This window comes from Apium graveolens, chromosome 6 (genome assembly GCF_009905375.1).
Source record: "Apium graveolens cultivar Ventura chromosome 6, ASM990537v1, whole genome shotgun sequence".
NCBI classification, from domain to species: domain Eukaryota; kingdom Viridiplantae; phylum Streptophyta; class Magnoliopsida; order Apiales; family Apiaceae; genus Apium; species Apium graveolens.
In genome coordinates, this window is record NC_133652.1 from 7,580,652 (window position 1) to 7,606,495 (window position 25,844).

At 34.4% G+C, this 25,844-nt stretch overlaps 1 protein-coding gene across 3 annotated transcripts; it reads left to right on the forward strand.

Annotated features, from left to right (window-relative positions):
* Positions 1 to 17,998: 17,998 nt before the first annotated feature.
* Positions 17,999 to 24,715, forward strand: LOC141667137 (uncharacterized). Of its 3 annotated transcripts, XM_074473514.1 has the most exons (11): positions 18,005 to 18,388; positions 18,528 to 18,662; positions 19,543 to 19,747; positions 20,550 to 20,749; positions 21,052 to 21,297; positions 22,008 to 22,103; positions 22,192 to 22,269; positions 22,790 to 23,002; positions 23,799 to 23,867; positions 23,967 to 24,122; positions 24,636 to 24,715. In XM_074473514.1, the coding sequence occupies exons 1-11, from the start codon at positions 18,272 to 18,274 to the stop codon at positions 24,639 to 24,641; spliced, it is 1,521 nt and encodes a 506-aa protein (XP_074329615.1). In that variant the 5' UTR covers positions 18,005 to 18,271; the 3' UTR covers positions 24,642 to 24,715. The 3 variants fall into 3 exon arrangements, with proteins under 3 accessions (XP_074329617.1, XP_074329615.1, XP_074329614.1); XM_074473513.1 differs by lacking the exon at positions 24,636 to 24,715 and having other exon boundaries at positions 23,967 to 24,394; XM_074473516.1 differs by lacking the exons at positions 22,790 to 23,002; positions 24,636 to 24,715 and having other exon boundaries at positions 17,999 to 18,388; positions 23,967 to 24,394.
* Positions 24,716 to 25,844: the final 1,129 nt, after the last annotated feature.

Here is a 25,844-nt window from a genome sequence, read left to right on the forward strand (position 1 = left end):
TTGAAGGATGTTATCCGTTGATGACTTTATCCGTTGAAGCTTTAGAGACATCCGTTGAAGCTTAGCTTCTCATCCGTTGAAGGTCTTTAAGTCATCCGTTGATACCACTTCACTTATACAAAATTACAAGGCATGAAGTATTTACAATTGGCCTTCCTATCTGCATATCATCTAGTAGTCAACATGACTCATAGTTTCTCTCAACTTCCAAGAATTACATTTTAAATACAGAGACTGAAATATGCTACAACACTAGACTTATTTCTAAGTAAAGCTACACCATCAACGGATAGCCAAAGTGGTCTTATCCGTTGAGGCTACAGACACTAAATTTCTACTTAAGTATTTTGTTAAACATATCATCAAACTAATGCACATACATTCCTAACAATCTCCCCCTATTTATGTCTATAAGAATTGTAGGCATAAATTCAGGGTTAACTTGATGATAACAAAACACTTAACAGATATATGAATTGAAACTAAGTAGAAATTTAAAAATGCTGCAAAAGTGTATGTACTAGGAGATAATTGAAGATTTACAGTGTTTCCAAGGACACTCCTTTAGTCTGAGCAAATCATCTTTTTCTTCTTTGTTCCCTGGTTTTCTTTCCTAGCCTTTTGTCATTTTCCTCAATTTGGAGTTGGAGTTGTCTGAAGAATTCAGCTTCATCTTCAACACTGACATCCAACTTAGATTGCATTTCTTTGAGAGTTTCATTGCTGGCAATCTTGAGTTGGTCTTCAAGTCTGAAAAATCTTCTGACTCCTTTATCATCTCTAAATTCCATCAACCAATGAGGTGATTTGTGAATTTTCATTTCCCTTTCTTGAATGAGTAAAGTCCTTGGTAAAGCATTGGGCTCCCTCCAAGTTTTCCTTATATTGGCTATCTTGTTGAGAATTTCAGTCTTGGCAGTTCTGGTAAAGCCAGAATCCTTTTGTATAGCTGAATAGACTCTAATCAAGGTAGAGTAGCCTTCATCCAGAATCCTGTGGAGAGGCCATGTTCTTTCCCCAGCTCCTTTATATCTGAACACTAATCTCTCTGGTAGCTGTCTGTAGGCAGCTATTCCCCTTACATCCTCCAGCTCATCCAGATAGAGTTCAATGTCTGAAATTTCTTTTATGTCACAGATGTGAACATAATCATCTTTAGAAATGGGTGACTTAGGCTTAGGTTTTTGTTTTTGAGTGAATTTCTTAGAGGTTATGGGAGGTGTAGATTTTGGTTTTCTTTTCTGTTTCTTTGGCAGTGGAAGAGTGGTTAGAAAGGTAGGCAATTTGATAGTGTCCCAATCAATAGGTTCCTCTTTTGGAATGATTGGTTCACCATGGATGTTTATTGTGGGATCAGCAACAAGGGGTTCAGGTATGGAAGGTAGTGGTTTAGATATAGATTTGGTTACTTCAGTGTTATCTCCACTCCTTCTATGTGCCTTGGCCTTTCTTCTGTTTCCCTTCTGCCATTCCTCTCTTTCTTCCACACTCTCACCAAATATACTCCCTAAAACCTCATCTAGGTTTGTAGTCTTGTCTTCACCCCTGACTTCAATCCCTTTTTCTTTTTCAACTAGACTTGACTTTAGCTGTTGTTCAAGCTTTGCTTGTGCTCTTTTGTCAGCCTTTAATTGCTTGTCTTCTTCCTTCTTGGATATTGAGAATTTGGGATGTCCTTGCATCACACATATGCTCTTTCCCTCTCTAATGATAATAGCTCTATTTCTCCTTACAGCCTCATCCATGGTCTTTTTGAGATAAGCAATACTCCTGCCTAAAATCTTGTTCTCATCAGCTTTTGGAGGAGGAAAGTCCACTTCTTTTAAAGGATTCTTTGTTGAGTCCTTATTGGATCTTTTATTGGGCTTGAGAATTATAGCTTGTAGTTCTTTGGAAGAAGCTTCTCCATCCTTATGACTCCCTACTGGCATGAGCTCCATGTTGATTGGTTCAATTTTTGTGCTGTATTTCACAGATGTTGATTTGTCTTGTGTAGAACCAAACAACAGTTGCAACCTTTCATCAATTCTCCTCCTTTGTTCTTTCACTTGAATTTCAGCTGCTGCTAGCTGAATCAAATCAATTCCATCAGGCTTGCCCTTGATTTGAATGATTGGAGAAGTAGTGATGGCAGGAACTAGCACTTTAGATATGTTAACTTTTGTAGATGGCTCTCCTTCCCCTTCCCTTTTACTCTCCCCTTTTTGTTATCATCAAGGAGAGGGGTCAAGCCTTGTGCTTTTGCCAGCTGCATTAGGAGACTGGTTTGAGATTGTTGATTGTGAAGAATGGTGGCCACAGAATCTTCAATAACTTGAACTCTGTCTTCTAACTTGGCCAACCGTTTTTCAGTAACAGATTCTTTCTTCAATCTCAAAACCAAGTCCTGCAATGTACCATAGGGCATGACTGAATCCAATTTTTCTGAAGTATAGGTTTTCAAGTCAGCAATATCCTTCCTGAGATCATCCATACTCAGATTCTGCTTCACTTGCTGCAGCTTCATGAGATGCAGTGAGTCCAGGTGAGCTTGAAGGATAGCCTTGGTACTTGCATGTGAAGTATTCTGAATGGCCTGTTGAATAGTGTTGATTTGTTTGACTAAAGAGACATTGAATTCCCCTGATCTATACTCCTTAGTCAAGGCCCATTCAGGTAGATTTGGAATTGAACTAGGGCCTTCATCTCACCCTAAGTTCATGCTTCCATCAAAAGAAATAGAGTCATCATCATCAGAATTTGCTCCAAATTCCTCAGATGGCTCACCAGCTGTAGAAGGCATTTTGTGAATGGCAGCTTTATCCCTTTGAAGAGATTGTGTTGTGTGCACTAGATGTAGTGACCTTTCTGCCTCCTCATTGCCCTGAGCAGCCAACAGTTGATAGGCTGTCACAGGATGAGTAAAAGTGTCAGCATCCAAGGAAATGTTATCAATTACAGCTTTGTAATGTTGCTGAAATTGTCTTTCCTTTTCAGCATCATCCACAATCATTGACTCATTAGCAATGGCTGGTTCCACCCTTGTATCTACTGTACCTGCTTTTCTCTCTTTTTCTCTATGTTCTTGCATCAGGGGCTCCCCCTGGCTCACACAACTCACTCCCTCACCTTCACCTACTAAGGTGGTACTCCACTCACTTACTTTTGCCATGCTGGAAGAAATAGCATGCACTTTTGAGCTCTCAATCTCTCCTTTTGCCTGGGAGCAACCCAACCTCTCACTCAAATTGTCACTCCCTTCCCTCAATCCTAAGAGTGATTGCACAGTATTCATGTCTTCTACACTTGGAATTAATTCAGTTATTTGTGTAGAGACTGTCAACGGATGTGGAATATCCGTTGAAGATGAAACTGATGTTATCAACGGATAACTGCTGTTAAGCTTATCCGTTGAAGAACAACCACTTGTCAACGGATGAGTGATATCCGTTGAAGAAGGAAAAGAAGTTGAAATTGAAAGTGATATAACTGTTGAATCTGTGTAGATTGATTTGAGATGTGGTGACACAGATCCTTCAATTATATCTGAAAGAATTTGCGGGTGATCCAACAAATCATCTAAGAGATGATGATCACCTGTATTTGAGTGGGGCTTCTCCCTGAGTTGTAAAGAGGGAGAATCAGGAATTGATGGGAATAACATATCCACATCCAGAGATGGTGATGAAGTGTTTGGTGATTGATGTGTGATTATTGTGAGAGAATGGGGCTGTGACTCCACATTTATTGGAGTCACATCAAACTGAGTTTGAGAAGGCATAGATACAGATGGATGTATCTGTGCAGTGTGTGCACCCTGTGTAGAAGATTGGGTTCTGGCCTTCTTTCTTCTTATAAAGGCTTTTGTTGGTGAGTGTTTGGCTTTAGTGTCCCTCCCTCTTTTGTTCTGTGTTCCTGGTTTGGAACTATTTTCAATAGTAACATCCTTTTGGGAGGATGCTACTAGGGATGTGCTAGATACCTTTTCAATCACCACAGCTTTTTGAGAAACTGTGGCTTGGCTAGCTTGGGAAGCACTCAACTTTCCTTCCTTATCCTGGGGGTTTCTTTGATGTTCACCCCTCCCCTCACCACTCACACCCTGTTCACTCACCTCAGGGTTAATAGTTGGTGTTACAACTGTTGTCTTTTGAGAAACAACAGAGGTGGATTTCTTTGTCTTGGATTTTGAAAGTTTAGTTTTGGTGACCTTGGTAGAAATCTGTTGGGGCATCACAGATTTCATGGCCACACTAGAAGATAAAGAAATAGAGAGGTTGGAAGAAGTAGGAGTTGTAGAAGCAATTACCTCACCTACCTGAGGTGCATTCATGATTGGTAAATACACCAATGGCACACTGCTGTTAAGATCCATTCTCTTCAAGTCTGCAAGAACTCTTTTCTCTTGTGCCCAGCACTTGAGTTTATTATTCTCATTGATTATGACTAAACCTTCAGCAACATGGTTAGCCAATAACATAAAGAATCTAGCATAATAGATGTTATTAGGTCTATTAGCTTTGTTACCCAATCTAGTACCTAATTCTAGCATCACATAGTTGCTAAAGTTAAAATACCTATCAGAAACAAGCATATAGAGCATATTAACCAGAGATGAAGTTATGGCATCAAAATTACTAATTTTCCCAGAGAAAACCTTTATAAAGGCATCCCCAAGGAAACTCCATTCTTTCCTAAGGCCTTTTCTTCTAATACTCCCTAAATTAGCAGAGTTAAGAGAATAACCTATGGAATCTAACATGCTGGATACATCACTATCAGTGTGTGGTGTCATGGCATTGTTCTCAGGCAATTTAAAACATGCTTGTAAATCATCACAGTTAATACAGTGAGTTTTACCTTTGAGAGTGAAGGAGATAGTCATATCCATGGAGTTGAACTCAGCAGTTGTCCAAATCTCCTCAACTACTTCACAGAAAATTGTTGGGGCTTCCAGCATTGCATAGCTAAGTTTACAGTTTTTGATGAAGTCCATCATTTTGTGATAGTCTGAGTGGGCTTCATTCTTTTCTACCAAAGCTATGAAATTGTTCTTTTCATAGATGAACCCAGATTGAGACATAATCTTCACGAATGGTGCCATTTTTGTGAGTAGAAATTGCAGAGAATAACTTGAAGTTTTTGCAGAGAGAAAATGGTAAATGCTTGAAATTTCAAGAAAGCGTAAAGTAAAAATGAACAATCAGAAGGACTTATATGCTTTCTCAATTTAATAAACAAAAATATAAAAGAAAGATTTATCAATAAATATACGTTAGTGAATTTCAGCCGTTTAAGAATAAACTGTAAGTATTCTAAAAACTACCTTTAAAACCAATACATACAGATGTATGTATGAGTATCAACGGTTAAGAGAATAGAATCAACGGCTGTTAAACACCTGAATCGATTGATGTGACATTTCAACGGATAAGGCAAATTATCATTCGTTGAAAGGTACTTCAGTTTTATCCGTTGACGGATAAAAATTCCAGAAATGTATTTGTCTTTCAACGGATAATGACTATCCGTTAATAGAGCAATTTTGACTTTCAACGGATAAGGAACATCCGTTGATGGAATAAACTATGTTAAAAGTCAAATTTGTTCTTGGCAACTAATATATTTCAGGCTTCAATTCAAATTGCAATAAAGACATGAATTTTAAGAGTAATTAAGCATACCTAGCTCACTTACCAATCTTGTGAATGTTGATTCATCAAGTGGCTTGGTAAATATGTCAGCAATTTGTTGTTCACTTGGAACAAAATGTAGTTCCACTGTACCATTCATGACATGCTCCCTAATGAAGTGGTACTTGATATCAATGTGCTTGGTCCTTGAGTGCTGCACAGGATTCTCTGTTATGGCTATGACACTTGTGTTGTCACAAAAGATAGGAATTCTATCAACATGAAGTCCATAGTCAAGGAGTTGGTTCCTCATCCATAACACTTGAGAACAGCAACTTCCAGCAGCAATGTATTCAGCCTCAGCTGTAGAAGTAGAGACTGAATTTTGCTTTTTGCTAAACCATGATACAAGCTTGTTTCCCAGGAATTGGCAGGAGCCTGTTGTACTTTTCCTATCTATTTTGCAACCTGCATAGTCTGCATCTGAATAACCAATTAGATCAAAGCCAGATTCTCTAGGATACCAAATACCTAAATTTGGTGTACCCTTGAGATATCTGAAAATCCTTTTGATAGCAATTAAGTGAGACTCCCTAGGATCAGCTTGGAATCTAGCACATAGACATGTAGCAAACATTATATCTGGTCTGCTAGCAGTTAAATATAAAAGTGAACCAACCATGCCTCTATAACTTGTAATATCCACAGACCTTTCAGTCTTATTTAATTCAAGTTTGGTGGCAGTGGCCATGGGAGTTTTTACAGATGAACATTCCATTAAGTCAAACTTCTTTAAAAGATCATAAATATATTTAGTTTGACTAATGAAAATTCCATCACTAACTTGTTTAACTTGTAAACCAAGAAAATAGGTTAGTTCTCCCATTAGGCTCATTTCATATTTACTTTGCATTAGCTTGGCAAACTTTTTGCAAAGTTTATCATCTATAGAGCCAAATATTATGTCATCTACATAAATTTGAACAAGTATACTAGAGCCATTAACATCCCTAAAGAAGAGAGTTTTATCAACAGTACCTCTAGTGAAGTGATTCTCCAAAAGAAATTTTGATAAGGTTTCATACCAGGCTCTAGGTGCTTGCTTCAGTCCATAGAGTGCTTTCAACAGATAATACACATAGTCTGGAAAATTTGGATCTTCAAATCCTGGAGGTTGACTTACATAGACTTCTTCCTCTAATTTCCCATTTAGAAATGCACTCTTGACATCCATTTGATAGACTTTGAAATTGGCATGGGCTGCATGGGCTAGAAATATTCTGATGGCTTCAAGTCTTGCAACAGGAGCATATGTTTCATCAAAATCTATTCCCTCTTGCTGAGAATAGCCTTTAGCAACCAGTCTGGCTTTATTCCTTATGATAATGCCATTTTCATCCATCTTGTTTCTGAATACCCACTTTGTGTCAATAGGACTCTTGTTCTTTGGTTTGGGTACCAGCTTCCATACTTGGTTTCTCTCAAATTGGTCCAGCTCTTCCTGCATAGCTAATATCCAATCTGGATCCAATAGAGCTTCTTCCACTTTCTTAGGTTCCTCCTGAGACAGAAAACTACTATACAGACATTCATCTTGAATGGCTTTTCTTGTTTGTACTTTAGATGATGCATCACCAATGATCAGTTCAAAGGGATGATTCTTGGTCCATTTCCTTTGTGGTGGAAGATGTGCTCTAGATGAGGTGGCCTCAGTATTGTCATGATGTGAGACAGAGTGTTGACTAGTTGAAACTCCCCCTGAGTTGTTGGTCCTTTGCAGGGAACTTGGAGTTCTATCAACTGATGATGTAAATCGATTATCCGTTGATGAACTATGATCAACGGATGCTTCATTTTGTACTTCAACGGATGATGCACTATGTCTTTCAACGGATACTGCATTGCCTCTATCAACGGATGCAGTATTTTGTGCATTATCCAGGGGCATGTTTTGAATCCCTTTTGAAGTGTCATCTCCATCAGTCTCCTCTTCACTATCATCACAATATATCTCAATGTTGTCAAATTTGAGTCTCTCATTATGTCCCTCATCTGTTAGTCCATCAATCTTTTTATCATCAAACACAACATGCACAGATTCCATAACAATGTTGGTTCTTAGATTGTAGACCCTATAAGATTTTCCAGCTGAGTAACCAACAAATATCCCTTCATCAGCCTTTGCATCAAACTTCCCTTTATGGTCAGATTGATTCCTCAGTATAAAGCATTTACATCCAAAGACATGAAGAAAGTTTAGAGTTGGTTTTTTTCTCTTGAACAACTGATAAGGAGTCATGCCTTTAGCTTGATTGATCAAAGAAATATTCTGAGTGAAGCAGGCACAATTAACAGCTTCAGCCCAGAAATATGTTGGTAACTTTGATTCTTCAAGCATTGTTCTGGCAGCTTCAACTAAAGATCTGTTCTTTCTTTCAACAACCCCATTTTGCTGAGGTGTTCTTGGAGCTGAGAACTCATGCATGATTCCATTTTCTTCACAGAACAGCCTTAATGTCAAATTCTTGAACTCAGTTCCATTGTCACTCCTGATATTTCTAACCTTCAAGTCAGGATGATTGTTGACTTGCCTGATGTGATTGATAATGATTTCACTTGCTTCATCCTTTGATCCAAGAAAATAGACCCATGAGAACTTTGAGAAATCATCTACAATCACTAAGCAATATCTTTTTCTTGCAATAGACAATACATTGACTGGTCCAAACAAATCCATATGTAGCAGCTGTAATGGTTCATCAATTGTTGTTTCAAGCTTCTTTTTGAATGATGCTTTCCTTTGTTTGCCTTTCTGACAAGCATCACACAAACCATCCCTTGAGAATTCAACTAGAGGGATTCCTCTAACTAAGTCCTTTTTGACTAGATCATTCATTGTCTTGAAATTCAAGTGAGATAGCTTCTTGTGCCATAGCCAACTTTCAACTGAGCTTGCTTTGCTGAAGAGACAAGTAATGGATTCTGCATCTGTAGAGTTGAAGTCAGCTATGTACACATTTCCTTTTCTAACTCCAGTTAGAACCACTTTGTTGTCTTTCTTACTAGTGACAACACAGGCTTCAGAATTGAAGGAAACTGTATTCCCTCTATCACATAGTTGACTGATGCTCAGTAAATTGTGCTTGAGACCATCAACTAATGCAACTTCATTAATGATGACATTCCTTGTTGAAATCAAGCCATATCCCATAGTAAACCCTTTGCTGTCATCTCCAAAGGTTATGCTAGGGCCAGCTCTTTCCTTGAACTCTGTGAGCAGGGAGAAATCTCCTGTCATGTGTCTTGAACAACCACTGTCCAAGTACCATAGATTTCTTCCATTTCCCTGCACACCATAAAATCAATCAATTTGATTTTGGTACCCAAGTTTCCTTGGGTCCATCCTTGTTAGCCTTTCTCCTAGACTTCATTCCTCCTGCATCTTTAGACTTAGGTAAGTTTGAGTCAACCTTGGTCTTAGATGTAGTTGGTTGAGGTGTAGGGTTAGTCACAGAATCATTTAGCACATTTGTAAAATTATTAGGCATTGATTGTGCAAACATGTTATTCCACATGGGCATATTGTATGGCATTTGAGGCATACTAAATGCAGCAAGATAAGGATTGTTAAAATATGGCATGTTTACAAAATGTGCATAAGGATTTTGTTGAGACATAACAGGCATAGCATGCAGAGGTGATGCAGACATATTAGGCATAGAAGAGGGTACAGTTATGGGAGTCTTCTTAATGGATTTACAATTAGCAGATAGATGATTAACACTACTACAATGCACACAGCTTTTTCTAGGAGCATACCTATCAGGTGTGTAATTGTTGTGTTTATTAACTCCTACCTTCCCATTTCTGTTGGATTTTCTTTTAGATTCCTTTTTATCCTCAACCATCTTGAGCCTATTATTTAACTGTTCTAAGGTCATGTGCCCTACATTCACCTTACTGACATCTTTGGATGTGCTTGCTTCTTCTTTGACAAAGTTCTTTGAAGTTGAACCAAACTTTTTGTTGAGTTTCTTTAGATTCTCTCTTTTAGAAACATCTGCCTGTTTTGATTGAGGAACCTTCAACGGATGCTCCTTTTCTTCCTTCAACGGATAACTTTCATCATCCGTTGATTCCACATCCGTTGACAGCCCATCAATTAATTCCAGTTTCTTTTTATTTTTATCCCAGGCAGTTTCACAGAATGATTCAATTCCTTGGACCTTAGCAATTTGAGCACTTACATCCCTAGATGTCTTCCAGGCTTTAATCACCTCTTGCTCTTTCTCTAATTGATTGGAAAGTATTTCTACTTTCTTAACAGATTCAGCTAGTTCATTTTCAACAGATATACAATGCAACTTTGTTTTCTCTAGGTCAATCATCTTATCTTCTAACAAAGCATTTCTATTACTTAAAAACAGATTGTTCTCTCTAATCCTACTATTTTCTTTAGCAAGAGATTTAAGAGACACACGCAAATGATATAATTCAGTAGACATGTCATTAAAAGCATCATTGCACTCTTCTTTAGTAAGCTGTGTTAAGTCAGTAGTGATTACCTGATTGCTTGATGAACTAACTTCATTTTCTTCAGAATCAGCCATGAGAGCAAGGTTGACATACTCCACATCTTCATCCTCTTCATCTCCATTAGTTGCCCAGTCCCTTTCTTGAGTAATGAAATCCCTCTCCTTTTGCTTGAGTAGATCAAAATATTTCTTTTTGTAATCTACTTGTTCAAATTTCTTCTTTTCAGAAGTTGGCTTTCTGCACTCACCTGCAAAGTGTCCACTTATACCACAATTGAAACACTTGAACTTGGATTTGTCCACAGTGTTTTTGTGAGGTTTAGTGGCTCTAGTGTTTTTCTTGAATTTCATCTTTGCAAATCTTCTGGACAGAAATGCAAGATGCTCATCAATACCATCTGAGTCATCTTGGCTGGAGTTGTCTTCATTTTCAGCAACTTGCTCTTTCCCCTTGCTTGATTCCTGATTTCTTATACCATCTTTGGAGTTTGATGTAGATCTCGCAGTTTCTTGTCTGCATTTCCTCTCATCTTCAGCTACCAATGCAACTGAACTTCCTTTCTTTCTCCCCTTCTCCAATACCTCATCTTGTTCCAGCTCTAGTTCATAAGTCTTCAAGATTCCATACAATCTTTCAAGAGTGAAGTCCTTATAATCTTGAGAGTTTCTTAAGGAGACAGTCATGGGTTTCCATTCCTTTGGCAAGGATCTTAAAAATTTAAGATTTGAATCCTTCACCTGGTACACTCTTCCATACAGCTTCAGTCCATTCAACAGCTTTTGGAACCTATTGAATGTTTCATTTAAAGATTCATTTTCTTCAAAATGAAAGTATTCATACTGTTGAATGAGAAGCTGCATTTTGTTTTCTTTCACTTGTTCTGTACCTTCACACAGTAGTTGAACTGTGTCCCAAACCTCTTTGGCAGTTGTGCAATTTATCACATTATCAAACATATCCATGTTAAGACCATTAAACAAAATGTTCATAGCCTTCTTATCCTTGTGGACTTCTTCTGTGTCTTCCATTGTCCATTCTGCTCTAGGTTTTGGAATGGATTGACCAACAGCAACTGTGGCTGTAGCAACTGTTGCTACTTTGTGGGGAATGTGAGGACCATTCTCAATGCAGTTTACATAACCTTCATCTTGGGAGAGTAGATGAAGGTGCATTTTCACCTTCCAATGGTGATAACTGTCTTTGTCAAGAACTGGGATTTTTACTCCAATATCCTTCTTACTCATCTTTGTTAGATTCCAAGATCTTTAAACTCTTTGTATGTCAAGAGCCTGCTCTGATACCAATTGTTATTCCTAGTGGACTAACAATGAGATTTACAGAAGGGGGGTTGAATGTAAATCTCAAAACTTTTTCAAGTTTTGAGCAGTTTATGAAAGTTGTGTGTTCAAGAAGAACAAGTGTGTGAATTGCTTTAAGCTAATACAGACAGATATATATTCAAGCACAAATGTAAAGAACACAACAGACCTTAAAAACTTTTCTGGTGGATTTGTTGTTCCACCAGAGATGGTATTTTAGAAAATCTGTGATTAAACAATGTTGATCACAGCTGCATCCTAGTACAAACTAGATGAATTTTCTCTCAATATTTTTCTAAACAGCTCTGGAAAATCTCTCTTCTAATTACTAGCTTCTACTTGGTTTATATATTACCAAGTGTACAAGTGAAGAACAATATAAAATACAGTAATAAAATAAGATCTTCACTTGCTTCTTTTCCTGTTCACTCCAGTACTTTGTTGACTATTGCATCTTTGTACTAAAGAAGAACGGCTGCTTTTTCTGTTGTTCCTGAAATTCGGCTACCACATCTCAGTTGTCTCTATCAACCCATGTGCCTCTGCTTGAAGGTACAACTACCCCTTATCAACGGTTAATCATCAGAACATCAGTTGAAGCTTTCATCCGTTGATGCACTCATCCGTTGAAGGATGTTATCCGTTGAAGCTTTCATCCGTTGATGCACTCATCCGTTGAAGGATGTTATCCGTTGATGACTTTATCCGTTGAAGCTTTAGAGACATCCGTTGAAGCTTAGCTTCTCATCCGTTGAAGGTCTTTAAGTCATCCGTTGATACCACTTCACTTATACAAAATTACAAGGCATGAAGTATTTACAATTGGCCTTCCTATCTGCATATCGTCTAGTAGTCAACATGACTCATAGTTTCTCTCAACTTCCAAGAATTACATTTTAAATACAGAGACTGAAATATGCTACAACACTAGACTTATTTCTAAGTAAAGCTACACCATCAACGGATAGCCAAAGTGGTCTTATCCGTTGAGGCTACAGACACTAAATTTCTACTTAAGTATTTTGTTAAACATATCATCAAACTAATGCACATACATTCCTAACACCAGCTCTCTCCTTGAACTCTGTGAGCAGGGTAGAATCACCAGTCATGTGTCTTGAACAACCACTATCCAAGTACCATAGATTCTTTCTGTTTCCCTGCACACATCAAAATCAAATCAAGTTAATTTTGGTACCCAAGTTTCCTTGGGTCCTGCCTTGTTAGCTTTCTTTTTCTGTTTCTTAGGTTTGATCTTATTTGACTTGGGGATATCAGATTCATCCTTAGTCATTTGAGTTGGACCTTTGAAACCATTCATTACAGCAGAATTATCATGCATATTTTGATTAACAGGGAATGGCATGCTATTAGTAAACATGTTATTCCAGTACGGCATGCTAAATGACATTTGTGGCATACTAAATGCAGCATAATAAGGATTAGGTGCAAATGGCATATTAGAAAACTGTGCATTTATATTCTGTGTAGACATAGCATTCATAGGCATAGAAGGCATGGCATTCATATTGGGAAAATGAGGTGGCACAGATATGGAAGTAGGCATGACAGTTTTGCAATTAACAGACAAATGATTTACACTACCACACTTGACACAGATGTTTCTTGGAGCATATTTATCAGGTGTGTAGTTGTTATGCTTGTTAAGTCCTACTTTACCATTTCTATTATTTTTCCTTTTAGCCTCTGTTTTAACATCAATCTTTTCCAGTCTATCACTCAATTGCTTGACAATCATATTACCAACAGTAGCCTTTTTCTCCTTCTTCACTTGACTGGATTCTCCTGGAACAAATTTCTTGGAAACTGATCCATATTTCTCATTTAACTTGACAAGTTTGGCTTTACTGACAGGCTTGCTCACAGTCGACGGATGAGGATTTATATCACTCAACGGATAACCCTTTTTGTTATCCGGCGGATGACCCTCATCATCCGTCGAGTCTACATCTGTTAGCAATCCTTCCACCAAATTGGATTCCAGCTTCTCCTTGTTCTTCTTCCAGGCTGCATCACAAAAGGACTCAATACCTTGAACTTTGGTGATTTGAGCATGAACATCTCTAGATGTTTTTCATGCCTTAATTACCTCATGTTCTCGTTCAAGCTGCTTCTTCAAGATCTCTTCTTTCTTCAAGGACTCAGTTAATTCATCCTTAGAAAATGCTCATATTGCTGAATGAGTGGCTGCATCTTATTTTCCCTTACTTGCTCAGTGCCATCAAAGATAATCTGTATAGTATCCCAAACTTCCTTGGCAGTTTTGCAATTGATGATGTTGTCAAACATGTCACCATCAACTCCATTGAATAGAATATTCATGGCCTTCTTATCTTTCCTGACTTGTTCAATATCAGGATCAGACCATTCATTCCTTGGCTTGGGGACTGATGGATCATTTCCAGTTGCAACTCTCATTGGTACATTAGGGCCTCTCTCTATGTAATCTACACATGCCTCATCTTGAGAAAGTAAATGGAGATGCATTTTTACCTTCCAATGATGGTAATTATCTTTATCCAGAAAAGAAATCTTGACTCCAACATCCTTCTTGTTCATCTTGCTATTTTGTTGTGATCTTTAAACTCTTTGTTTATTAAGAGCTTGCTCTAATACCAATTGCTAGTCCCTAACAATGCAACAAGAATTACATAAGGGGGTCGAATGGAATTCTTGAAACTTTTTCACAAAGATATAAAATGTTTTATCTTAATAATATATAACTGTGTGAATTGATTTGCAAACTGCGGAATAATAACTTGGAATGAATCAAGACACAAGTAATTAAAAACACAAGTCTTTAACAACTTTCTGTTGGATTTGAATGTATCCACCAGATATATATATTATATCAAGAGAACTCTGTGTAGCAATTAGCTCACAACTGCTTACAAATTTGAACAACTAAGTTTATAGAGAAATGCTAAGAATACAGCTTACAAATGTTTCTCTGAGAATAATAATCTTGCTTAGTTTCTTTTTGTTCTATTTGCTGCTTCTTGGTTTATATATCACCAAGATTACAAAGTAATAAGACAAGATAATAAAACAAAACCTATCAAGTCTAATACTATGCTGATTCATTACTTTATTCCAGCATCTTTGAATATCTTCATAATAGCATGAAAATGGCAATGCTTCTTTGTTCTCTAAAACCCAGTTGAATAGGCTTCCACATTTCATTTGCATACACTCGACGCATGTGACTGTGTTGTCACTGTCAACAAATGTTTGAATTCTTTATCCGTCGGGTTCATGATCATCCGTCGGGTTCATGATCATTCGCCGGGTTCATGATCATCCGTCGGGTTGCCTTGTTGATCATCCGTCGGGTTGCCTTGTTGATCATCCGTCGAGTGGCATTGTTGTTTATCCGTCAGATAGCTATCTGGCACTTGACTTCATTTCATTTATGCAGAATTACAAGCTAAATTTAGTTTTGAATTAAACATAATTATATTTTGTAAAGACATTTTAAAATATTAATAAAATTATATATTCCAATTATTAATATTATTTTTAAAAATTACTTATTTTAAAAAAAATCAATAACTTATATATGTGAATATATATATATGATTATTGTCAAACAATATGTATTTATAATTTCAAATAAATAAATTAAAAATCTTAAAAATATCTTTTCAAATTAAATTCAAAATATTATAAATTATTAAAAACAATCTCCTATATATAATTACCCTCCATACACCTCAATTCTCGTTAGGAGGTCGAGAGTCGTTGAGACTCTCTTTCTCAAGCCAACCAGAGTGACCCTGTGGCAAATCAATATAATTAATTTATTGATATCATCCGGCCCAGCATAAAAAACACAAACAATCACAAAGGAAAGAGGGATTTCCTCATAACAACCCCTGTAAACATTTGTCGTGAAACAAAACCTAAATTCATTCGTGTATTTCAAATCCCAAAAAATATCTTATTCGTCTACTAACAATCGTAATAATTACTTAACTGCATATAAATAACTTAATTACAAATAACATAAAATATAAAGTCATATTCAAAAATTATTTTTATATATAAAATTTTATTGTTTAAAATTAATTATTATACTATATTGTAATCTATCTATACTATATTATATTAAAGGCCGAAAAGGTTGAAATTTTGTTGGTAGTCGTTCTGGCGACTTGTAACTATCGTAATATTTAAAATAAAACATTCTTTTAAAATAAGTATAATCATATAAATGTAAATAGAATTTTAAATGTGTAATGGTCTCGGGTTTAAATAAGATAATATATGTTATTCACTCGGACTAAACAAAATTATACAATTGATCCGATCTTATATAAAAATAAAAGTAACTAAACAAAGTTATTTGGATTTGTTGTTTCGGGTTAAAATAAAATAGCAAATATTGATGATTCGGCTAAAAAATATATTATTGAACCGAGTCAAATAAAATTAAATTTTTGAAAAGTAATTTGTTAGTACGGGCTACAATAAAATTAAATTCTACCTGACTGGTTGTTAGATATAATGCAAGCTTAAAAATGTGTAATAGAATCTGCCCTTAATAATTTAATTAACACAATTTTAATAGTCGGTCCGTCTGTACAATGTTTGAGTTTATATAAATTACGGGCTTTTTTCAAGTTCTATGGTATCCATACTATTTTACGAAAATGAAACTAGAGATATTTTGTTAGTCAAAATAATAGTGTCAGAGTAAAACAAATTAATATATAACGTGGGCTACCAAAATTTATACAACTAATCCAGAATAAAGCAAAATTAAAATAATAAAATAATTAGATTAGCTAAAACTTAAAAAAATATATTATTATCCGGGCTAACGTAAAATATTTAACATTGATCAGGATTAAAACAGATCTCTTCTATATATAATAGGAGAACAATAGATAATATTAGTGAGATTAAAAAGTCTCATTGAAAAGACTAAACTACTATTGTTTTTAATATCGAACTTGAGATATTTTATTTACCCATACAACCTCATACCACTACGCCATATTGTCACATCTATTTTTTATCATACACATATTATATAAGTGTGTTAAATGAATATTTTATTTAAATTTAAAAATAGTTACTTGAATTTTGCAAAAAAAAGGGAAAGTTACTTGAATATTTGTACAGTTAATTTTAAAGAATTGAATTACAGATACAAAATTAGACATAGTACATAAATGGATTGTCTTATATATTTTTCTTTTTTTTTAGTTTGAAAATATATCTCATATATTTTTTATTATAAAAAACAACTAAAATGTACATATATATATTTTAAAAATTATTGAAAATATGGTCTCTTATATATAAATAATCTATATTGGTATTACAAATTTAGATAAGTTCAGATTAGAATGAGTCAATGCATTTTTAGTTTATTTCGAATTTGAAATAAGAACTTGGTTCATTGTTAAAAAAATATTCGAAATTTGACTTCATGACTCGGACGAAAAATATCGTCACAATCTACGTTTAGTAAATTTAAATTACAAGATTGGCGAGAATATCTTACCAATAGTGTAATTTTTTTTAATATCTTATGTTAATATAATTTAATGTGTTTGAGGTGTTTATACGATCAAGTTAATTGCTTATTTGTAATAAAATTATTAACTTCACATATAGTGCATTATTGTTTTTGGGACTTGACTCGATTTAAAAAAAACGAAATTTGATATGAGATCTCACGAGATTTGTTAAAACTACGATGATATATTAAATCGATTTTTTTTATTTTTCACTTTAAAAAACAAACTTTTTAAAAAAAATTCTTTTAGATAACCAATATTCATTGATCAGGATAATATTGTACAAATATTTTGAATTATTCAAATAAAAGTTACATCTAAACTATATCGTAACATTTGATTCAATGCATTTTATACTATTTAAAGAAAAAATATATATTGTTTAATAATCCGTAGAAATTAACTAGTTGAACTGATATTTATAAACTTTATTTAATTAAAATTGATGCATAATTTTTTTTTAGAAAATGAAATGTGTCTCGCAGTGGTTATTATGCTAGTTAAACTAAATTAAATGTGAACATAATCAGTTGAATTTGATCAATATAATTGATCTTAAACTAATAAAAAGTAATGTATGCAATTGATACAGACTAAAATAAGATTAGAGCCATATAAATCCAAGCTAAAATTTAGCTTTTAATTAAACATATAATTATACTTTGTAAACACATCTTAAAATATTATTAAAATTATATATTTCAATCATTAATATTATTTTTTAAAAATTACTTATTTCAAAAAAATCAATACTTATATACGTGTGTGTATATTTATGATTATTGTCAAATCATATATATTTAAAATTTCAAAAAAATTTAATATTTTAAAAACATCTTTTCAAATTAAATTGAAAATATTATAAATTATTAAAAATAATTCGTGTATAGCACCGATTTTAAAATAATTCGCGTATCGCACCCCCGAAACTCAAAACTGCAATAGAATTTTACCTTCACGCTGTATAACACCCCCACCCAGATTTCAATAAACCAAAACCCTTCGACCGGTGTATTGGGCGGGTAGAACGAGTGATAATGTGTTATTTATGTAATTTTTTCTCAAAATCACAATGGAAAGAGGGATTTTCCCCTTTTCATTGTTAAATTGGTGTACCCACATCTCTCCGTGTCTCTGTCTCTGTTTCTCTCTAAACTCTCTCTCTCTCTCTCTCTCTCCCTCCCTCCCTCCCTCTCTCTCCCTCTCTCTCTCTCTCTCCCATCTGGGATCGTTCTGTTTATTTGTTTACTAAGTTATGGATGCTAAATTAAAATTAAAGTTGTTGGAAAATCGCCGCCGTGTAGAGGAGGAATATAGGCAAAACCGTGTTCATTATCGTTTAAGGCAGAAAGCAGGTTCGTCGGGGAATAAGGTAAATTATTTATTGTGTTCTTTGTTTCTTGTGCTATTATTATTATTATTATTATTATAATTATAATTATTATTATTATTATTATTTGTAATTGGAATTTAGGGAATTGATAGCCACTTTAATGCTTTTGTCCGTTCAGATGAATGCTCCTGATATGGGAAAAAAGAGAAAAGTTGATGATGCACCAATATCTAGTGCTCCTCCTGCTCCGGGGAAAAAGAGAAAAGTAGATGATGCACCAACATCTAAACCAGGGACTTCCTTGTGCAATAAGGTAAATTATATCCAGGTTTTCTTTCTTTCTCATTCTAAGTAATAAGAGCATCTCCAAGAGTTAATTTAGCCCCCTCCTCAAAAATAAAATAAAATATTAACTCTTAACTATTTAAGAGTTTCAAATACTTGTCATATCCAACAATGAATCTATCTAGTCTCTTAAATTACTTGCTAGCATTTTTTAATTAGCTAATATACCCATGTTATTTAAATAATGAAAAGTGATGTAATGAAAGAGGAGAGGAGAGAGACTCCTAATATTGAGGAGCATAAAAGAGCTCCTAACAATTTGAAGAAAAGTTAGGAGTCTCTTGGAGCTTGATTTTCATGATTTTTCCTCAAAATTTAGGTTAGGAGCTTGAGTTGAGATGCCCTTAGGGTTGCTCCAAGGGGTTGCTTGGTTTCATAGATTTGCAAGTTTTATATTATTGTTTTGTTAAGAACCGGTGTCACAGTTCATTTGGCTTAATTTTTAGACTATGGGTCAGATTTGGTTTTACACATAATAGTTTAAAACTTACACAATTGTAGTTTTATAGTATGAAGTTGGATTTGATCTCAGGAATTGAATTGTGGTTGTTGTTTTTTGATTTCCAAATGAATCTATTTTCTATTTTTACTAAAAAAATAATTTTGAGCCCTTACTCAAATATATTTATTATAATGATCATGTTTGGTAGTTAAATTTTTGAACCAAATTAGAGGTTGGCCAAATGAAACCTCTTATACTAGTGTTTGGTAGTTGGTACATTTTGGAGGATTTTTTTTCTTTCCAGAAATTAGTTTGCACATACACCCCTACAAGCACCAATTAACCTGCTTGCCACTTCTTGCAATGCAACTCACTTGTTTTTCTTTATTTTTTGTCTACTCTTCAGTATGGCCGCCATATTGCTTTTCTTTTTGAATTTGCCTCGGGATATGCTCTTTTTGATGCTCATGGAATGTATGAATATCCTGGATTTAGCACCACATTCAAAATAGCTGAGAAGTACCTCAATAACAACCCATTCACGCTCAGAGCTTTTTATCCCTTTTCATCTCTCCGTGACGCTCTCCGTCAAATGAAGGCTATATGCAATTGTAAGTAGTAACTATATATATATAGGAAGATGATCATATAGAAACAACTTTTAAAATGTAGAAACTAATCTAAGCCACTAGATCAGTCTAATCTAATGCCCCCTACATGCACCACATAGAATTAAACTGCACCCTCCCACACAGAATCTCAACTTTTCCCCTCCATTTTCAATTTGATTTTTCCCGTCAGATAAAATTTGACTTCACTATATTTTTCTCCATCTCCCAATGATCAATTTGCATACCATATGTGATATATTTCGATGTGATTTAGAATTTTTATACTTTAGTTTCTAGTTTTTATTATAAAGAAGTTTCTATTGGATTAGCCATATATATATATATAGGGACCTAATGAGAACCCAATTAAAATGAGAACTGATAACCAAATACATGCAATAAATTTTTGTAATGACTATTATAATATTAATGAATAATTATTTTAAGCTAAAAAATAATTGGAATCTTATTTTATATGAAAGGTTCTCTCATTCCCTTTTTAAGAGTGTTCCCCCGGAACCTTACTCTCTCTCTATATATATATATATTGAGGGTGACCTTAGGTCAGTACATGAGGTTATAACAAAAAATAATACAACATCATTGGTCATTTTGGGTGGATTCTGATATTAAAAATTTGCCATCCAGATTTTTTATTCAAATAGCTTATAACCTTAGGTAACTCCCTGAGGTCATCCTCGCCTCTCTCTCTCTCCCCTATATATATATTTGTTTTTTTTAAATTTTCTATAATTCTATTCCATGTTTGTCTTATAAAAAAAATTATGTATTTTGTTTGTAGCCAATGTGACCAAGGAGCTGAAAAGTTTTTTAGTGGATAATATTCCACAACCAAGATCTGATTATCAAATTGCAGTTGCAAATGCACTGTTGGGACGTAATATATGTTTAGCAACAGGGATATTTGTGATAGTTGGTCAAATAATCGATCAGGTTATGCGTGGTTTGCGGGCAAAAATTGACAAATTCATCGACTTGGAGGTTTGTTTCCTTTCTGTTAAGTAATCATTTACATGTACGAGTACAAGTACGTGTATGTGTACTTTTCTGATAAAAGACTTATTCATGTGTACCTTTTTCTAGAAATAAGTGATTTCTGCAAATAAGAAATGTTAAACCCCTATCAAACATTTAGATGTGAATTTTTTCCCTAAGATAAGGAAACTTGAGAATGGCTCAACAAAAATAAGTCCTTATTTCCATCCTCATCAAATAAGTCTGGCCAAACATACCCAGTATATATGATTTCTTGCAAACTAATTTGTTGATTTTCTTTTATCTAGCCCGGAGACTTGAGAATGGCTCAACTGAATTTGGCACGCAGTTATCGTTGGCAAAGTTGTGCGTGCAAAGAAAGTTCCATAGTGCAAAGAAATTTTCACACTGGTTTTGCAAACAAAGTTGTGGTTGTCCCACATAAATTTAAAGGACTTTTCATCGCCAAGGGTTTGGGTAAAAAGAATTTTATCTGTACTAAAAATTTAGTACCTGGTAAAGTTCTTCACGGTGACAAATTAATATCTGTTCAGGTGAATTAATTTATTTTATAGTAGTATTTGGCTCTTCATTAATTAATAATCTTTATAATCCATGATTATTATTAACATTGCATTATTATCATTTACTCCCTTCATCCTTCCCAATTCTTTATATTTGGGTTTTCTTTTCGGAGGAGCAGAGTAAAATATAAAGATTCCCGTTTATGTGTTAAGCTGAAGCGTAGAAACACTATAAAAAAGGCATTTTTGTATAAGTGGGTGTTTATATTAGATCTGGACATAATTTTAAAAGGTGGTTCTTTTTTTTTTGTTGGGCTTGTTTTAAAAACGAGTACGTTATATATACTGGACTTTCAGTCATTGACACACTCTAAACATCCAATCAACATCCAAGCTGCCTCCCTCATCCTCCACAAATCCTCAACAAACCACCACTGATTGTGATTATTTTGAAAGCGGAGAATATGATGATGTACAAATATAACTTTTTATCCACTTTTTTAATATATTTTAGTATTATGACATATGGGCCTACACTTCTCTTTTGAGTTTGCAGATAGTAATTAGCATGTCATTTCTCTTTATATGTGTAAGTATATACTAATCAATGTAGTGCGCTTCATTTACCAAAACCCGAGCTTCATTTTTCGGTTTATGCTTAAGCTACCAGAGAGATCTTACGCTTCGTTGTGTTTTTTGCCTTAAGTAACACTGAATGTATATAATTTTCCCTATTTCAGAAGGATGATGGAACTGAAGTTGAGTACAGATTATGGAATCCGCATATGTCAAAGTTGGCGGCTGCTATACTGGGCGGTCTTACTAATATATGGATCGTAAGTATTATCATATATACAATAGCAAATGAGTTATACAATTTATTTATTTATTTTTGCTTCATTTAATTCGGTTTATGTTTTTCAGAAACCCGGGTCTCACGTTTTATACCTGGGAGATGTATGTGGAATTACAGTTTTACAATTATCCGATCTTGTTGGCTCGGTAAGTTATATAGTATGTGCTTGATCATGGCTTGTTTGTATTTTTATGCTATGTTACTCATACGCGACACTTATTTAGTGTCGGATCATTTGACTTAAATGTGGACACTTTGACCAACTTAGAGATTAAATATGACTAGAACTTATGATTTAAAATCAATATGTGTGTGAGAAGGGAGAAATAAACAAGCATGAGATAAAAGTAGAGAAGATATCTAATTTCAAGGTCAATTACAAAATCATGTTTAATGTGAGTTTTGTTATTAATTTTTGTTAAGATGTCATACTTGATAATTTGATACACTTGTTCATCAATATATTATGCTGTGTCGCGGTGCCATGTCCAAAAATAGGTCATACCATGTTTAAAAATAGGACCATGTCCCCGTGTCTCAAAATTTAGATTTTTCAAGTCCGACACTCGGATATGGGTCGTGTCCCACACTCCACAACCAAGTTGGAGTAACATAGTTTTTATGTTCCATATCATTTATGCATAGCTTGGATGTTTAAATATGCAGGATGGAATGGTGTATGTAATTGGGTTGTCAGATGTTGTTGCAAACACGGTGGAGGAGAGGTCGAATGTTGTTACATTTCCAGAAAATTTTTGTTTCCGTAAGGACATGGTTAGTAGAGATTATCGCATGGTTAATGGTATGGATTACCGCATGGTTGTTGGCATGGTGGATGTCATCCTTGGTGATATCGTTTATCCAGATCCCTCTTTGCAGGTTATTTTCACCCATATTTTAATGTCTTCTATTTTTAAGTAAATAAGGTATCATAACTGGATTATATATTAACTTTTCCAAAACATAAAAAATAAAAAAATTTACCTTTTTTTTAAAGAATGGTTATGATTTTTTTTTTAAAAAAATCAGTGTGATTGCAATCATTTAAAAAATAAAGACAGCAGCTACCTCTTGGTACAAATTATTAATATCGGAATAAGGATTAAAAATGCGGTGGTATCTTTAAATATTTGTTTTTTTATTGATTTATAATATTTGAATTAAATGAACATGTCTCACTTTAAAATTAATTTAATTATAATCGCTCAAAAAAGGATTAAACATTAAAAAAATTGTACTTTTGCTACAATAATGCACAGTTTCCTGTTAAATGCTTTCTCAATACATTTAAAAAGGAAGGTTGTTCTATGGTTATGAAGTATTATTTTGAAATGCTTTATAATCTTTTGAATTGTTCATGATTCCAACATTATTTTAGTTATTCCCTCATCCCACCTATTTTAATTTGTAAATTACCCTTTAAGACTTGATAGCTGGTAAAGTTTTTTGGTTTTAGAATCTTGGATTATTAGTTGAGTGTTTTTCTTTTTGTTTTTTTTCAGTTAAAAGATTATAAGTTTAGTTTTGAATGTACAATGGGAACTAAGATTTTATATTTGTGATGCCTTATAGTTTCTTCATGTATGACTTGGAGATATAGGTGGGTATTTTGTGGTATTGCTCTTAGATGTTTAGTTTTTAAATATAGTTGTGACCGTGCTTTTTTGTTGGGCAGGTGAATTATATAGCTAGGTATGCTCTATTACATCTTAAAACCGGCGGTCATTACTTGATCTGCACACGGGTATGTCTTCTTTTATGATATTTGTTGTATTTAGTCTACAAAGTGTGAATGTCCTTTGGAGTTCTGTTAAACCATGTTTCTAACTTGTGCGAATTGCAGGCAAAAAACATCAATTTCACTAGCCAAGTTAAAGATCCGTTTGCTGACCACGACAAACTTCCCTTCAGCGTGAGGATAGAGTTCAAGACCAACGAAATTGTCACGTTAGAACCAATAGGGAGGGGGCATGCCGTCGCTGTTGGCGGTTACCGCATGGTACAGTAATAGATGGATGTTTGCTTAGTATATTGTCATCACTTGAACTCCCATTTTGTGCTGAACAAGAAATGAATTCTATTTGAACTTCGTTATCACTTGCACTCTGTGCTGCTTAACAAAGTTCTAATTTTCCATTTCCTATTTAGTCAGGGGTTACTTGTTATTAGTGTTTCCTGCTATTATTGGAATTCCGGAATTCATCTGTTATTATTTTGTTATCACTTTTTAGTTATAGTTCAGCTTGCAATTGATATGTTATATTTTTGTTATCCCTTTTTAGTTATAGTTCGACTTGCAATCGATATGCCGTCCAAGTGCCAATGCTACCGAGCCGCGTATATAGTTGATTTTGTGCAAAGCTGATTTTTTATGTCTCTTTTTATTTTCTTTTTGGGGGATTATGTGGCCCTCTAGCTAGCTTTATTTTCATAGCTTGGGACTCTATTGCTTCTGCAAAGTGTCGTTACATTGTTTTGTTTGTAACAAGGCTATATCCTCTTTGAATGCCAGGGTTAATACAAATCCATACATTTGTGGACTTGGAAATTATGGAGGTTTTCAGGGCCAGCATTATTTAAGTTATTATTGTGGACTTGGAAATCCTGTAGCATTTTTTAAGTTATATCTGTTTTATCTTCTACTGAACAATCTCAAGTGTTTTCTGTTCAGTCTTCCACTTCTAAACAATCTTTTACTGCTGGTTTGTAATTGTTTCAAAGGAGGGATCAGCCTTTTGTTTTTGGTTATTTATGTTTAAGTTGTCTAAAGGATGCATTGTTTCTCGTTATGTATATCTGGATTTGGACCATACAGATGTAACTGAAATTGGATTTGTATGGACACTAAAATGTCCTTTAGCATCATCAAATAAAGCTGAATCCTGATTACAATGTAAAGTTTACGCTCTTGGACTAGGATATTCTATGGTCGTTATTCGCACACTGGATGGTTTATGCTGATTATGGGAGGAAAATGGTTAAGAGTTGTTTTGGCAACTCAAAACTCAATAGCCGGGCAATGGTCCAATTTTGTTGTTTTAGTCTTTGAGCTTGTTTGTTTGCTGCAGTTCTTTGAAGGTGGTTGACATATATTAGATATTTAGGGTTGGGGCAAGGCTTGGAAGAAAGCTCCCCGTCCTATTCTGTGTGTGTATATAACAGTTCTCGCTGTTCTGTGGAACCCGAGGATCAGCATTAAACAAACAATCGAGCAAGTTTGGATGTGCTTAGTCAAGGCCTTTAGAATTTAAAGAATTTTCAACTCATTACACCATTTTGGTGTAAGTGTAAAAACTAGAGAAATTACTAAAAATACTAAATTTTATAATTTATTTTTTTTTCGATTTTACTATCTTATGATTTTTTTTGCAAAAATACGGAATCAATCAAAATCAACCAGGTATGCAACTAGTTAAATGAAGTTTTTATTTTTTGTTACATTTGATGTTGCATGTAGTTGCAGAACTCGTCAAATATTCCATCCGGTTGATTTCAATTGTGTAAAAGCGTATTTTTGCAAAGAAAATAGAAAATAGTATTTTTGCTAATTAAAAAGTATTTTTGCAAAATATTTTTAAAAAATGACTGTAATTTTGTAAAAATAATTTTAGATTTGGGTATTTTTCAAAAAACCCTAAAAACTACGCTATTTTCTAATTCAATTCCAATCCATCAACACAAAGTTCACACTATTCTTGTACTATATGACTATTTTATCACT